The sequence below is a fragment of the Jaculus jaculus genome, chromosome 1 (genome assembly GCF_020740685.1).
Source record: "Jaculus jaculus isolate mJacJac1 chromosome 1, mJacJac1.mat.Y.cur, whole genome shotgun sequence".
NCBI lineage: Eukaryota > Metazoa > Chordata > Mammalia > Rodentia > Dipodidae > Jaculus > Jaculus jaculus.
The window spans coordinates 326256005-326270953 of record NC_059102.1 but is presented as its reverse complement, the minus strand read 5'-3'; the positions used below and the strand labels follow the sequence as shown (position 1 = coordinate 326270953).

The following is a 14949-nucleotide window of genomic DNA, read 5'->3' as shown; positions in this document are numbered from 1 at the left end:
ACGCAAGCTGGCAAATCTCATCACATCTCATGTCACCAGCCGTCCAGATTCAGAGGACAGCCGCCATTCGTAAGGTCAGAGGAGATACACCTACCCGTCCTGGTCCAAGGAACCAAACTGAAAGACCGTCAATATTTTAATGGGTGAGGGAGGGGGAGCTCAGGGACTAAGGAGGAGAGAAAGATAAGATCACAAAAAAGAGTTGCTCAGTAGATCAACAACCAGAAAATATGGAGCTTAGTGGAAGGTTTATATGAGCTAAACTACTGCTCATTTTGGATCTGGTGTGTTCAGGTCCTGCTTTAACTTTATTTCCTGACATTAACAGTAAGTCCACGCTTGGATCAATCTAACTCCATCTTCCCAAGTCCCTTTAATTGCCACCAAGGCAATTAAATGTCTAAAAAACAATGAGAACCCTAAAAAGCTCCAATGTTATCAGCGCCGGCTTCCCCCTGACTTTTCTTGCTTTTATTCTTTATCCAGGACTGTCTTCCACACTATACCAATGCACTTTGGGGTTACCTTAGATAGACCCATTAGAGAGGTACCCCAACTGCCACATCCAATGACTTCGCTCTGCTCTAAGAAGCCAGATCCATTGTCACCCCAATTCTCTAAAGGCAGTTAGAATTACTGCTACAGAGGCGGACTGAGACATTCTAGGGGTGACAAGTTTCCCCAAGTAAAAGCAAGGAGAATCCTTGGGCCTGCCAGAGAGAATGTGGGTCACCCTTATCTCTAAGGGAGTCCTCAGTCTCCACTTTGCTAGAGGTTAGGGCCATTAGGGGGAGAATCTGGTTTTCTTTTCTATTTCCTAGAAAAGAAAATTAAGCAATGAGATCACGTCCCTTCCTGAAAACCTGGGGCACCTGGACACCTGGATTCAAGGCTGGATTAACAAGTTCACTTCCCTTCCTGTATACTCCCATAAAAGACTCATAAACTGTGGGTGTCTAGGTGGGTGTTCCCATTTCCAAGAACCCTGCACTGGCCCCTTTGGGCCAGATATTTGCCCTCTTCCTTTGTCTCAAGTGCTATCTCTGTCAGCTCTATAATAACACCTTTCCAGACGTTAACCTGTTAGTCTGTGGTCTTCACTTGTTGAAATTCATAAAACAAGAACCCAGAGGCAAATATTTCAGTAGAAGCATTGTATGACCACGAGTGTCTGGCACTCCTGAGCTATGGCCCACCCAAGAGCCACCAACTCTCTCTCTCAATTTCCCTATCAGAGGGACAAAATTCTTTAATGTGGGCACCATACCCTTGCTTTGCCCAACCCTTGTATATTGAGCCAGTCTTATATTTATGCCCTTCTTTTTTCTGAGTAAAATAATAGAAGGATCTGATTCAAATATTCTGTCCCCCCAAAAATGTCCAGAAGTTTTGGAACTCAGACACCTTCAAAAATTCAAACGTAGCCAGGCATGGTGATGCATGCCTTTAACCCCAGCACCCGGGAGGCAGAGGTAGGAGGATCATAGTAAGTTCAAGGCCCCCCTGAGACTACATAGTGAATTCCAGGTCAGCCTGGGCCAGAGTGAGACCCTACCTCGAAAAACAAAAACAAACAAACAAACAAAATTTCAAATGTACTCCTGAGGCTGAAGGAGTCTGCAAGAATAACCTAAATATTGTTTGAGGTGTGCTTTCAATAGATAATATGCAAGAACAACAAGAAAAAGTCAAAGTATGGTCTGGTTCAGAAAGAAAAGGAACAGTAACAGATGATGAAAGCATCTGAGAATTAAGTGAAGGCTCATCTAAGAAACTGAAGCAGGGTAGACAGACAAGCCGAAGGAAGCCAGGAGTCTAGTTTTCTTCAAGAGCCAAGGAAAAGGAAGAGAATAGATGTCTGCAGAATGGTGGAGTGAAAACAGGATTATTCTATTTTAAAATTAATTACTTCTGAGGATTTGGCCTTGGCGAGGTATGTGGTGACCTGGGAAGAGACTTGTCGGGGGTGTGAAGGAGGGTGAATCCGGGGGAGGAGTGAATCCTATGGCAGAAGGAGGGGCAGGGAGTTGGCACTCACTGAAGAGCCCTGACCTGCCCTGGTACGTCGGAGGGAACACAGTCTTCAGGATGTTCTTGTGCTGTTTTGTTTTACTTAAGAGGGTGAAGCAGGGAGCACGTTCGTGTGCTGACAGAGCTGCTGGTAGAGATGGAGACACAAGGGAAGATAACTGATGGAGCCCAGGTTCCAGAGGCTATGGCTGGGAGGAATTCTAGAATACTATGATGGATTCACCCTAACAGGAAGAGGCACACTTATCTCTTGAGACAACTACTACACATGGATTGTTACAAAATTTAGACTATACAAAAGCTACGTAAAAAAAAAAAAATGAATTTAGGGGCTGATGACATTTAGTGGTTAAGGCACTTTCCCACAAAGCCAAAGGACCAGGTTCTATTCTCCAGGACCCACGTAAAGCCAGATACACGAGGTGGTGCAAATGCCTACAGTTTGTTTGAAGTGGCTAGATGCCCTAGCATGCCCATCTTCTCTCTCTCTCTCTCAATCTCTTTCTCTCTACTGTTTATCTCTCCTAAATAAATAAAATATAAAAATAAAAGAATGAATTTGTATTCCAGGCATGGTGGTGCATGCCTTTAATCCCAGCACATGGGAGACAGAGGTAAGAGGTTCTCTGTGAGTTTGAGGCCAGCCTAGGACTTCAGAATGAGTTCCAGATCAGCCTGGGCTAGACTGAGACCCTACCTCAAAAAAAAAAAAAAAAAAAAAAGAATTTGTGGTTAAAAAAAAAATCAAACTAAGCTGGGCGTGGTGGTACATGCCTTTAATTCCAGCACTGAGGGGGCAGAGATAGGGGGATCACCATGAGTTCAAGGTCATCCTGAGACTACATAGCAAATTCCAGGTCAGCCTGGGCTACAATGAGACCCAACCTCGAAGAACCAAAGGAAAAAAAAAAAAAAAAAAAGAAAAGAAAAAGAAAACTAGGCTTGGAGAGATGGCTTAGCAGTTAAGGCATTTGTTTACAAAGCCTAAGGACCCCAGTTTGATTCCCCAGGACCCATGTAAGCCAGATGCACAAGAGGGTGCACGTGTCTGGAGTTCGTTTGCAGTGGCTGGAGGCCCTGGCCCGCCCATTCTCTCTCTCCCTCTTTCTCTCTCTCTCAAATAAATAAATAAATAAATTTAAAGTACATTTAAAAAGTCAAACTACTGGCATTATAGAATTTGAGCAAAGGTTGACTTAAGAAAAAGAAGAATGTGGGGCTGGAGAGATGGCTTAGCGGTTAAGCGCTTGCCTGTGAAGCCAAAGGACCTCGGTTCGAGGCTCAATTCCCCAGGACCCATGTTAGCCAGATGCACAAGGGGGCGCACGCATCTGGAGTTCGTTTACAGAGGCTGGAAGCCCTGGCGCGCCCATTCTCTCTCTCTCCCTCTATCTGTCTTTCTCTCTGTGTCGCTCTCAAATAAATAAAACTAACAAAAAAGTTTTAAAAAAAAGAAGAATGCGGATGAGCAATTGGGGCACTGGTAGATGAAGGCAACAAAAGGGCAGATTTAAGAAAATCATGACCCTTTTTAAGGTATTTATTTATTTATTTATTCATTTGATAGGGAAAGAGGGAGAGAGAGAGACAGAGAGAGGGAGAGAGAATGGGTACGCCAGGGTCTCCAGCCACTGCAAATAGACTCCAGATGCATGCGCCCACTTGTGCATCTGTCTAGCTAACCTAGCAAACAGAGACCCTGCCTCGAATGAGGTGGCCGATGAGGGCCAGCACCTGAAATTGTCCTCTGTCCTTATGTGTCACAGCATGCCTTATGTTGCCCCCCCATATACAATTTTTCCATTTATATTAAATAAAATACAAATAAACATGCCTGGATAATAATCTTGATAAATATCTTCTGATTCCTCTGATGTCGTGTCTTCTGTTTTCTCTGATTTCCCAAGTAGAGAAAAGCTTCCTTGTTTCAGTGGTTGTTTGACTATTACTTCATCTGATTGACTCTCTGATGGTATGACATCTTTGTATTTCTGCTTTATATGCCTCGAATGTCTAAGATGACAAAGGTAAGATAATAATTAAAGGAAAATAAATGAATAATCATATCAGCATACTATTGAACTGTCAGCATTTCACCTACAATTTCACATTTGTAATTGAAACATATATTTGGGCTTAATAAATGGTATGGTTAACACTGCCTATATTGACTGTACTTTACCATACAGTCTGATACCTATTCTTTTTTAAAAATTTTTATTTATTTATTTAAGAGCAACAGACACAGAGAAAGAGGCAGAAAAAGAGAGAGAGACAGAAAGAGAGAGAATGGGCACCCCAGGGCCTCCAGTCAATGCAAATGAACTGCAGACGCGTGCGTCCCCTTGAGCATCTGGCTAACGTGAGTCCTGGGGAATGGAGCCTCGAACCGGGGTCCTTAGGCTTCACAGGCAAGCGCTTAACCACTAAGCCATCTTTCCAGCCCTGATATCTATTCTTTTTTTTCTTTTTTTTTTCTTGATACCTATTCTTGATTCATTTGTGAGTGTATGTGCATGATATGTGTGTATGGGCCTGTGCATGCATGTGGAGGCCACAGGAAAACTTCAGGATGTTGGTCCTCTCCTTGAGACAAGGCCTCTCTTGTTTTGTTGTTTGGTGCCCCAGTCTCGCTGGCCCATGAGCTTCCAGAGTCTCCTGCCTCTGCGTCTCATTACCATAGCCCTGTTAGGGTTGCAGGCACATGGGGCACTTTGTGTGTAGGGAGGATCAAACTCAGAAAGGCAGGCTTATAAAGAAGCTTATAAGGAAGGAGTTTTGATAGGTACTTTGAAAAGAAGATCTGAAATTTAACTAAATTTAAATGAACTTTAGTTAAATAGGTCTAAGTGGTTTTATTTTTTGCATACATGGTATGTGCATATATGAATGCTTTTATATATGTAGATTGATGTGCATTATTTTTGCATGCATGGTATGTGTGTCAACATGCATGTTTTACATGTGTAGGTGAATATGCACATGTGTTGCTCATGCATGGGGAGGCCACAGGGAAATTTTGGGTGTCATCCACCTTACTAAGTTATCCCACTCCCCGCACCAAGTCTGACTGATTTTATCACCAGAAAAAATAAATATCATACATTATTATTGAAAATTTAAAACTTAATTTCATTTTTGAAGATGAAGGACTATTGCTCTATAAGTTGGTGGCAAGAAGCCAACCAGTTTCCTGAAATTCTGCACTTATTTTTTTTTTCTTCTCATGAAAGTAACATCAAAAATCAAATCTCAACCCTTATTGTGCGAAAGATTTTATAAGGCCAGAATCCCAAATCATTGCCCACTACTGAGTTATGTGGTAGAGCAGATTTTGACAAGGCACAGGAAATATGGGGCTCTGTAAAGCCTAACAGATATTTCTGAGGGGAAAATGTACCTATTGGTTAATTAAACAAAACGACTTAATAGCATGAAGTTGGAAAATGTTGACTGATCGAATAAGCACAGCTTTGTTGAGCTTAGTTATGGGCAGGCTTTTAGGTATTCAAAATACCCCTTGCTCTTAAGCGCTTTATAATCCCTGTTTGGTTATAAGTATCTTAATATTTTTCTCTTCATTGGAATGTTTATTCACAACTCTTTTTGTACTGAATTGTTATTTATATATGCTAGGCAGTCATTCTTTATCACTTTATATTTTGAACTTTGGTTTTGCCACTTTTTAAATATTAACAGAAGGTCTTAACTTTACTATAACTTATCTATCTTTGCCTTCATGGTTGGTGGTATACACACCCTCTCAAGAAATCTTTTCTTATGCCAAAGTCATGGCAAAAGTTTCTTCTACGTTTTCCGAATGTTATTAAAGTCTTGTTTTTCACAGTTCTTTAAATCCTTAAGTCCTTGTTTTTAGGTATGGTGTAACAGGCTAACCCAATTTCTCCCCCATAGCCTTTCCTTATCAAATGTCAACGCCAAAGTCATCACTCAAAATGCATATAATTCTCTGTCTCTAGGTCCTGCATTTTTGTCTGCTTTTGTTTCTAAACCACACCAGCTGAATCACTATACTTTGTAATAATTTTTGTTGGTTGCAATTCAAAACCTCCACATTTCTTTCTCTCAAAGAGTGCTTCACAGATTCTTGGCTTTTTTTGCTTGTTTTTTTGTTTGTTTTTCCATATAAATTTTGTTCTTAGGCCTCCTAATTTTCTCCTTAAAACTAAATACAAAATTTTAAGAAATAATTTCTCTGGTTTTCTTTTATGTTCTTTCTTTCTATTTTTTAAAATAAGGTCTCACTCTAGGCCAGGCTAACCTAGAATTCACTATGTAGTATCAGGGTGACCTTGAACTCACAGAGCTCTGCTTACCTCAACCTCACAAGTGTTTGGATTAAAGGCATGCACCACCACACCTGGCCTGATTTTCTTATTTTAGTCTATTGCGAAACTGTAGGCATGTAATTTTTTAAAATTTATTTTATTTATTTGAGAAAGAGAGACAGAGTCAGATAGAGATAGAGAGAGAATGGGAGCACCAGGGCCTTCAGATGTTGCAAATGAACTCCAGAAGTATGCGCCACCTTGTGCATCTGGCTTACATGGGTCCTGGCGAATCGAACCTGGGTCCTTTGGCTTTTGCAGGCAAATGCCTTAACCACTAAGCCATCCCTCCAGCCCTAGGCATGTAATTTATTTATACTTAACTAATCTTAATCTAGCAATTTTGTGAAATTCACTTATCCATCATAAAAGTAAATTATTTCTTTTGTGCAGTCATATCATCTGTGAATGGTTATAGGTTTTTCTATCCTTTTTTGTGTCTTATTTGTTTCATATCTTATTATTGTTTTCACATATTATTATAGTTCTCTTCCATTTTCCATTTTGTTGTATTGTCCTAGGCATACAATGCCATCCTGATGAGAAGTGGCAGTAGCTTCATTCCTTGTCAATGTTTCTAAATTCAAAAGAAATTTGAACAACTTGGCTATTATTTATGATACTAGCTGGGTTTTGGTAGATGCCACTAATCAAGTAGTTTGTTAAGAGTTTTAATCATTTCAAGTTATTAAATGTTATCAAATGCTTTTTTTCAAGTTACTAATAGCAATTGACACTGGTAGATGTTTCTAGTGTATAACTAACTTTACAGGTCTGGGACAAAATTGCTCCTTGGGGGCTGGAGAGATGGCTTAGCGGTTAAGCACTTGCCTGTGAAGCCTAAGGACCCTGGTTTGAGGCTCAACTCCCCAGGGCCCACGTTAGCCAGATACACAAGGGGGCACACGCATCTGGAGTTTGTCTGCAGTGGCTGGAAGCCCTGGCGCGCCCATTCTCTCTCTCTCTCTCTCTCTCTCTCTCTCTACCTGCCTCTTTCTCTGTCACTCCCAAATAAATAAATGAAAATAATAAACAAAAAAATTGCTCCTTGGTATTGATGTATCATCTTTTTATACAAGGTTGTAATTAACAGTTTAATAGTTTGTTGATGATTTGTTTTTGTTTCATAATGGGCGTGAAAGGTGTAAGTTATCCTCATAAAATGAGTTAGGGAAAATTTTCTTTCTATTCTGTAGAAGATACATGAGATTAAAATGACTAATTTCTTGAATGTTCGTGAGACTTAATTTTAATTAAGTGTTTGGGTCCAAAGTGTCAACAGTTGGTTTTTAGGGAGTGTGGTATGCGTGTGTGAATATTTGTGTTCGTATATGTGTGGGTACATGTATGTGCAAGGGCATGCGCACGTGTGTAGAGGCCAGAAGTTGGGCATCTTAGTGTCTTTTTTTTCAATCACTCTCCACCTTATTCTTTGAGACAGGATGCCTCACTGAACCTAGAGCACATGGATTTGGCCAATTGGCTAACATCAAGCTCTAGGTATTATTCTGTCTCCTCCTCTCCTGTGCTGGGATTATAGGTGTGCACTGCCAAACCTGGCTTGTATGTGTGTGATGGGGATCCAAAGTCGAGTTCGTATGCTTTCATATTCCCCATCCCAATTATTTCAAATTTTAATTTTTATTTCTTTTTTGTCTGTTTTGTTTTATTAATTAGTTTTGTACTCAGCGAATACAGTCAATTTGGTACCATTGTTAGGCTCATCCATGTCCTACCCCCTCCCTCTGCCCCTCCTTGTGGAGTGAGCCCACAGTTACAGGTATGTCTCTGCATATCATGACCCGACATGTGGCTCTGACATTCTTTCTGACCTCTCTTCCGCAAAATTTCCCTGAGCCATGTTGGATTCCTTTTGGGTCTGCTTCAGTGATGAGGTGTTGGGGCCCTCTGGGTCTCTGGATATCTGATTTGGTAGGAGTTTATTTTTTCTCTGTGTTGATTTCCTTCACCCTTGTGCTGGTACCAGGTTAACCAAGAAAACAGCACCCTTGCTTGTTTCACCAATTATTCTTAGTCTAGTGACAGAAGGTGCTACATGGGCGACTGGGGAAAAATGACCAATATCTATCCAAGCAATTCATGGTCTAACCTACTTAGCAGCAAATAACCTGTCGTGATTCTCACATAAGTGCAATAGTGGTGCACAGCCATGGTTGGAAGCCAGCTGCTCTTGATTTGGCTAACTGATCCCCTCAGTGGTACGAGACCCAAAGCTGGATCTGGGAAACAAGTCAGAACCATATCCAAACATAAGCCCACTCTCCATTATCAAGCTACCACCAATCGTGGGCTACAAGAGGGCCTACATCTATTAAATTCTCTATAAATTTTAATTTTTGTTGAAGATCTGGAGATTGAATCCAGAGCCTTGTGCGTGCTGGGCAGCTTGTGCAGGCTAAGCTACATTCCCCAGTCACCATCAGTTGATTTTATTGATGGCTGTTACTTTTGCTAGTCTCCACTTCACTTTTGGCTCTTCTATTTTGTTAATATTGATATTATATTTATTTTCTCCAACTTTCTTTTTGGTTTGTTTTGTTCAGCTTTTCCCCTTAAAATCTTGAAGTGAATTGTAAGCTCATTAATTTCTGTCTTTTATTATTTTTAATGTAGTGTTATGGTCATAGGTTTCTCTCTCAACATTGAACTAGCCATATCACACAAATTTTAATAATATATCCCATGTCGATGTAATAGTTCAAGCTCTTTACTAAATTCAGTTCTTTTTTAACCCATTTTCTTATGAATTATGCTTTCATGAATTATTCAAAAAGCATTTTTTGTTTACATTTACACAATTGAGTTCTATTCAGTGGTAAAGAAAAACTGAAATTATGAAATTTGCAGGGAAATGGATGGATTTGGAAAGGATTATACTAAATGAGGTAACCCAGCCAAATATTGCATGTTTTCTCTCATATGTGGATCCTAGTTACAAATGTTCAGACTTGTGTGTGAGTTGAAGTGAAAATCAGTAGCAGAGGTCAGTAAGCTAGAAAAAAGTTGTAAGGGAGGGAGGAGGGGGTGGACTTAAGGGAATGGCCTATCTATCTATCTATCGAAAGAGAAAGGAAGGGAGGAGGATACTTAATAGGTTGATATTGTCTATATGTAACTACAATGATTGTAATGGGAGGTAATATGATGGAGAATGGAATTTACTTATTTCTATCTATCTATCTATCTATCTATCTATCTATCTATCTATCTGTAGATGGAAAGATTACTGTGGGTGAAATGGCCTATGCAAGGTCAGAGGAAGAGATTGAGTAAAAGGAACATGGGGGGAGGGAATAATCAAAATCCAAGATACTGTAAATAAGCCACATGATAACCTACTTTTTTGGATATTGGCATACCCAGAAGCCATAGATTGTTACTAGAAAAAATTCAGTGCCAAGGATGGGATATCTTCCAGTGAGTTGTTGGCTAGGGAGGTCCTTGAGGTCCCCAAAATATTATAGACTATTGCCAAGGCTCTTGGTTTACAACCAGGAATAGATGATAAGACCCTATTGCTGAAGATGCCACATCCTCTGGGCTGCAAGGTTACCAAGGAATCAAATTGGGACTGAGCTGAAAACCTCCCAGTAGACCAGCTGACAGAAAGCTGGAAAAGCTGCACTGCATGCAGCCTTATGGGAGACAGAAGCCATCAGTGGTGAAAGCAGTGGACACTGCAAGCCTCAAGTTTTCCCAGCCAGGCCAAACAAGCCAATGGGTGTGATAGTGGCATGTCTGTTATGGGGGAAACCAATTGCTCTCTAATTGGACTGAAGACCCACTCTATGGGAGGGGATACATGCCTGGTACTGAAAACCTAATCCAAAGCCTATGGCAGGGGAGGTCTTGAGCATTTGCAGCATAATGCCTGCTCTTGTCTGGCTAAATGCATATGTTTTGCTCACCAAACTGCCCTGTAAACACTTTACTTAATCTTCATACCCACATATTAATGCAACTCTCACTTTTGGTTAAAGAAGCTTCTCCTTTCACATGGCTGTGACCGCTGAAATGACCCAAAAGGCACCATACTGCTGTGAATATGTGACAGAGGAATGTTCAGCACTAAAACATCCCTATCACACCTTCCAAGGCTCAGAGTCCATCACGGAAGATGTGGCAGAAAGAATGTAAGAACTGAAGGAAGGGTAGGACAGCTTACAATTACGGAATGTAATTGGCCACACAGAAATTGGCCTTCATATCCCTGACCTCACAGTGCATAGCACTATTTTCACAAGGCCCTCATAATAGGAGGAAAAGATGATGACATCAAAATAAAAAAGGATAATGTAGAGAGGGAGGTCATATGATAGAATAGATCTGTGAAGGGGAAAGTGGAGGTAAGGAGGGAATTATCATGGTTTATTTTCTGTAAGTATGGAAGCTATCAACAGAAAGGAGAAAAGTGTTTTTTAAATGTTTAATTTCTAAGTGCACTGGGGTTTTCTAATTAGCCTCTTGTTACTGATGTTTTATACAATTAGTGTATTATCTATATTAAATTTTTGAAAATTTGTTAAAATAATTACCACTTAGAATGCTCCTTTTGTAATTGTTCTGCACAATCTGGCAGAGAATCCACATCCTGCAGTTATTGGGTGCAGTGTTCTATACATCTGTCTACTTTAAAACAAGCATGTTAATTCAGTTATTCATATGTTACATTATTAATTTTTATAATTGATCTGTCAATTAACAAGAAATGTATTAGAATTTCCACATTTGTTGATTTTTCTTTCAATTTTTCAATACTTGCTTCAAATAGTACCATATGAGTTTGGAACACTTATAATTCACTGAACTAAGCTATTTATGATAATAGCCTTGTTTATCTCCACTTATGTTTTTACTTTACAGACTTCTTTTCCTGGTACTATAACATTTTATTTTGATACAATATTAATGTCTTTGTTTCCTATGTTTTTCCATCTTTTAAAAGCTACTTTTATTAACGTATTTGAAAAAACTACTTTTACTTTTTATGTATTTGAGAGAGATAAAGAGGCATGTGGGGGTGGGGAGAATGAGGGTACCAGGGCCTCTAACCACTGCAAACAAACTCCAGACACATGTGCCATGTGGTGCATCTGGCTTATATGGGTCCTGGAGAATTGAGCCTGGATCCTTAGGATTTGTGGACAAGCATCTTAACCATTAAGCCATCTCTCCAGCTCATATTTACTTGCAAAAATATTTTTTTTATGTATGTGTATGTACATATCTGGGCTTCTTGCCTCTGAGAATGAATACCAGACACTCACACTAGTTTTTGCTTCTGGTATGGCTTTGCATGGGTGTTGGGGAGTTGAACCCAGGCTAACAACCTTGCAAGTCATTGCCTTTAACCCCTCAGCCATTTCTCCAGCTTCTGTTTCTCCATCTTTTTACTTTTCATCTATTGGCATATCTTTATGTTTTTCAGGATGCTTCCATAGCGAGTACTTAATTTTATACAGTTGAACATTTAAAAAAAATTAGTCAGACTCTGTTTTCTCTTCAGATTATGTGCCTTTCACCTTTTACTAAAAAATGTTTTGTTTACTTATTATATTTCCAGCCTACTTTAGATTTATTTAGATCATTTCATTTTCTATGCATTCCCTTTTCTTTTCTCTCCTATTTCCTTTCTCTGCTACATTTCTGCTACTATATAGTTAATTTCCAAGAACTATTTTTTTTTGCTCTATAAAAGTTACATATTTTTAATTCTCCAAAGGTTATTTATGATCTCTCTAGTCATCTGATGACAGCTGTGTGGTTGTGGCTATTGTTGATTATGATGATTTGAATCATGTGTTCTCCATAAATTCATGTATTTTGAATGTTTGGTCCCCACATGATGGCAATTTGGGAGGTGAAGCCTTGCTGGAGGAGGTGTGTTTTTGAGAGTGGACTTAGTAGTGTTATGGCTACCCCCCCCCATCAGAGATCAGCTCACTCTTCTGCTGCTGTTTTCCACCTGCTGTGGCAAGAAGGTGATGTCTAGACTCTCCTCGTGGCATGCTTCCCCCTGCCACCATGAAACTTCCCCTTGAAACTCGAAGCCAAAGTAAATACTTTCCTCTCAGCAGCTGCTTTTGGTTGGGTGCTTTGCATTACCAACAAGAAGATAATTACTACAGAAAATTGGTACCACAAGAATGGGGTTGTTGCTGCTTGAAACCTGACTGTAGGGCTTTTGGCCAATCTGATTTGCAGGAGGAATATGGAAGTATCTGAAACCTTGGCTAAGAGATGCTTTGTAGTGCTGTAAGCAGAGTTTGATGGACCATTCTGGTCAGAGTTTGGAGGCCTAAATGGAGAAACTACATGTAGGTTTTACTTATGAGGGGAATAAAGAGCTTTGTTCAGACTGGGCTGGAAGCAGTTTGTGGAAGAGGCTAGCTGCATTCCTCTCATGTTTAAAGAACTGGAGCAAGGTTGACTGCAAAAGAAATGGGTAGTGTGAGCAGAAGGATATGGCATAAGATGGAATGAAAGTTTGGGCAAGAGATAGCAGCCCGCTTCACTACAATTGGGTGAGAGATTATCACCATTGAGATTGGGCCAGGTGTTCTGCATTGGAATAGCAGAAAGAATGCTGACTCATGAAAGTAGGGGATCAGAATGCTGAAGGAGCTTCCTGCTCTTCAAATTTGGCTTTATTCCCCCATCAATTAGCCATTTGGTGGCACAAATCATCTGGTACTGGTATTGGAAGTATAAAAAATGCAGGAAAGACAGTGTCATTTTGATTGGCAATGGATTTGCTTTTTCTTTTTTTTTAATTTTAAATGTTTACTGGACAATGTCAGGCAGGGTTGTTGATAATCTCTGCATGAAGATTCAACAGAGCCATGACATGGATGAACCATGGGTTGCTGTGAAGACCATAGGATTTTGGAGATACCAGCACTGTGGGATGACTGCCAAGGAGAAGTGTTAGCGTAGAGTGGAATTTTCTCTTCACTGTGGGAAGTCCAGCTGGAGGTGTGATATTGGAACCCAAGAGACCTCATCACTGGTTATAGATGTTAGACTTGGAGCTACAGGATTTGATGGGATGATTTGAAGCTTGGTTGTAATACTTCCACTGTCATTTTCTGTAGATGTTCCCTTTGCGCTGCCTATATTTACCCTAAGAATAAGGATCTTAGTATTTAGATAGGAATATTCCTGAAGTCCAGCAGAGGATGAAGGTCAGTGTTCACTTGATTTGAGCACAGTAATTTACTTCCAGCTGTACTTGGTGTTCCCATTCCCTGGAACTTATTTTAAAACTCCTACTGGAGTCTGGAGTAGAGCAAGAACTAGTCTCTTGGCCTGTCTTGCCAAGAACCAAGATTTTCTGAGCTTCAGAACCTTCAATACATCCTCACATGACATATTTTTTTAAATTAAATTTTAGGTTAGTATACAGAGTAATGAGTTTCATTATGACATTTAAATATGCGTGTGCCATTATACTTTGTTCTCTTCCCCTACTCCCTCTCCTCATATGACATTTTAAGTTTTTCACTTCATGACTAGCTTTTACTCCATGAATTCCTAGTGGCCATATATTGTTGAAATTTTACTTTAGATAAAACCCGCTCACTTTATTTTATCTTATTTTTACCTTGGTTTTGTGCTGTACTCCTTGTCCATCTTGATTTGAAGTTGTCAAGTTAATGTGTGTAAAGGTCTCCCATTTTTACGAAACTATAAAATAGCTGATTATAAAAATACAATCACATTATTTCTTTTATATGACAATTTAATAGCCATGTTATTGATATTCTAGTCTACATAATCCCCATCTTCTCAGAAGGCTTACATACTCCCAAATCATTGAAAGCATTTCCTGTACAGTGTCGTTTCCACATAGTCACCAAGCTACTTACCCCCATTGTAAGCAATTTCCTCCAGATTGACACATTTTATCCTGGAGTGAGGCTCCTTAGGAAGCTTGAATTTAAGACTCCGAAGCGCTTCAGACCCAGGAAGTAAACAAGGCTCAGGATTTAAATACCTCACATGTCTTAGAAGTTCCTGAAGCTTACATCTTTGATCCACAAGGTTCCTCCCCAGGGTTATATAAGAGTAAGGATTGCTTGGGAGAAGAAAATCCCATCAGCTGAGCTTCCTGCAAGCCATGCAGTGAGCTCCAAAGATGTAGCTTCCATAGCCTGTCACCTATATTGGGGTTGGACATTTAGATGACGCAGCTGACTTTGAGTCACCAGTGCTTCTATAAATAATCCCTTACCCATACTCCTGTAAGTAACCCCCAAAACTCCATGTTCATAAAGTTCGACTTCAGTGTAATTGTTACTTTGATCTGTTGTCACTGGCTTATCTTATGATAAATGTTTGTTCATGTCTCCCCAGGAAAAGTACGGCAACTGAAAAGAGTTCCGCAGACAAATGCCAGAGGACTTGCCCAGAGATTGTCATCCAAAAGCAGGCCTTCTTCCTTATACTACAGGCAATATTCCTTCTTTCCTTACCTACCACTTACATTACTCTTTTCAACCTTAGATATAATACTTAAGTGTCAACTGTAAATGTCATGTCACATACA

General features: G+C 39.9%; 1 protein-coding gene across 1 annotated transcript in view; it reads right to left on the bottom strand.

The window, feature by feature from the left end:
• Dnah14 (dynein axonemal heavy chain 14) overlaps positions 1-14949 on the bottom strand; it is a 278677-nt gene that overhangs the window by 255573 nt on the left and 8155 nt on the right. Inside the window, exon 2 of the mRNA XM_045144175.1 lies at positions 3916-4044. Coding sequence (XP_045000110.1) covers positions 3916-4044 — 129 coding nt within the window. The remainder of the gene's footprint in view (positions 1-3915; positions 4045-14949) is intronic.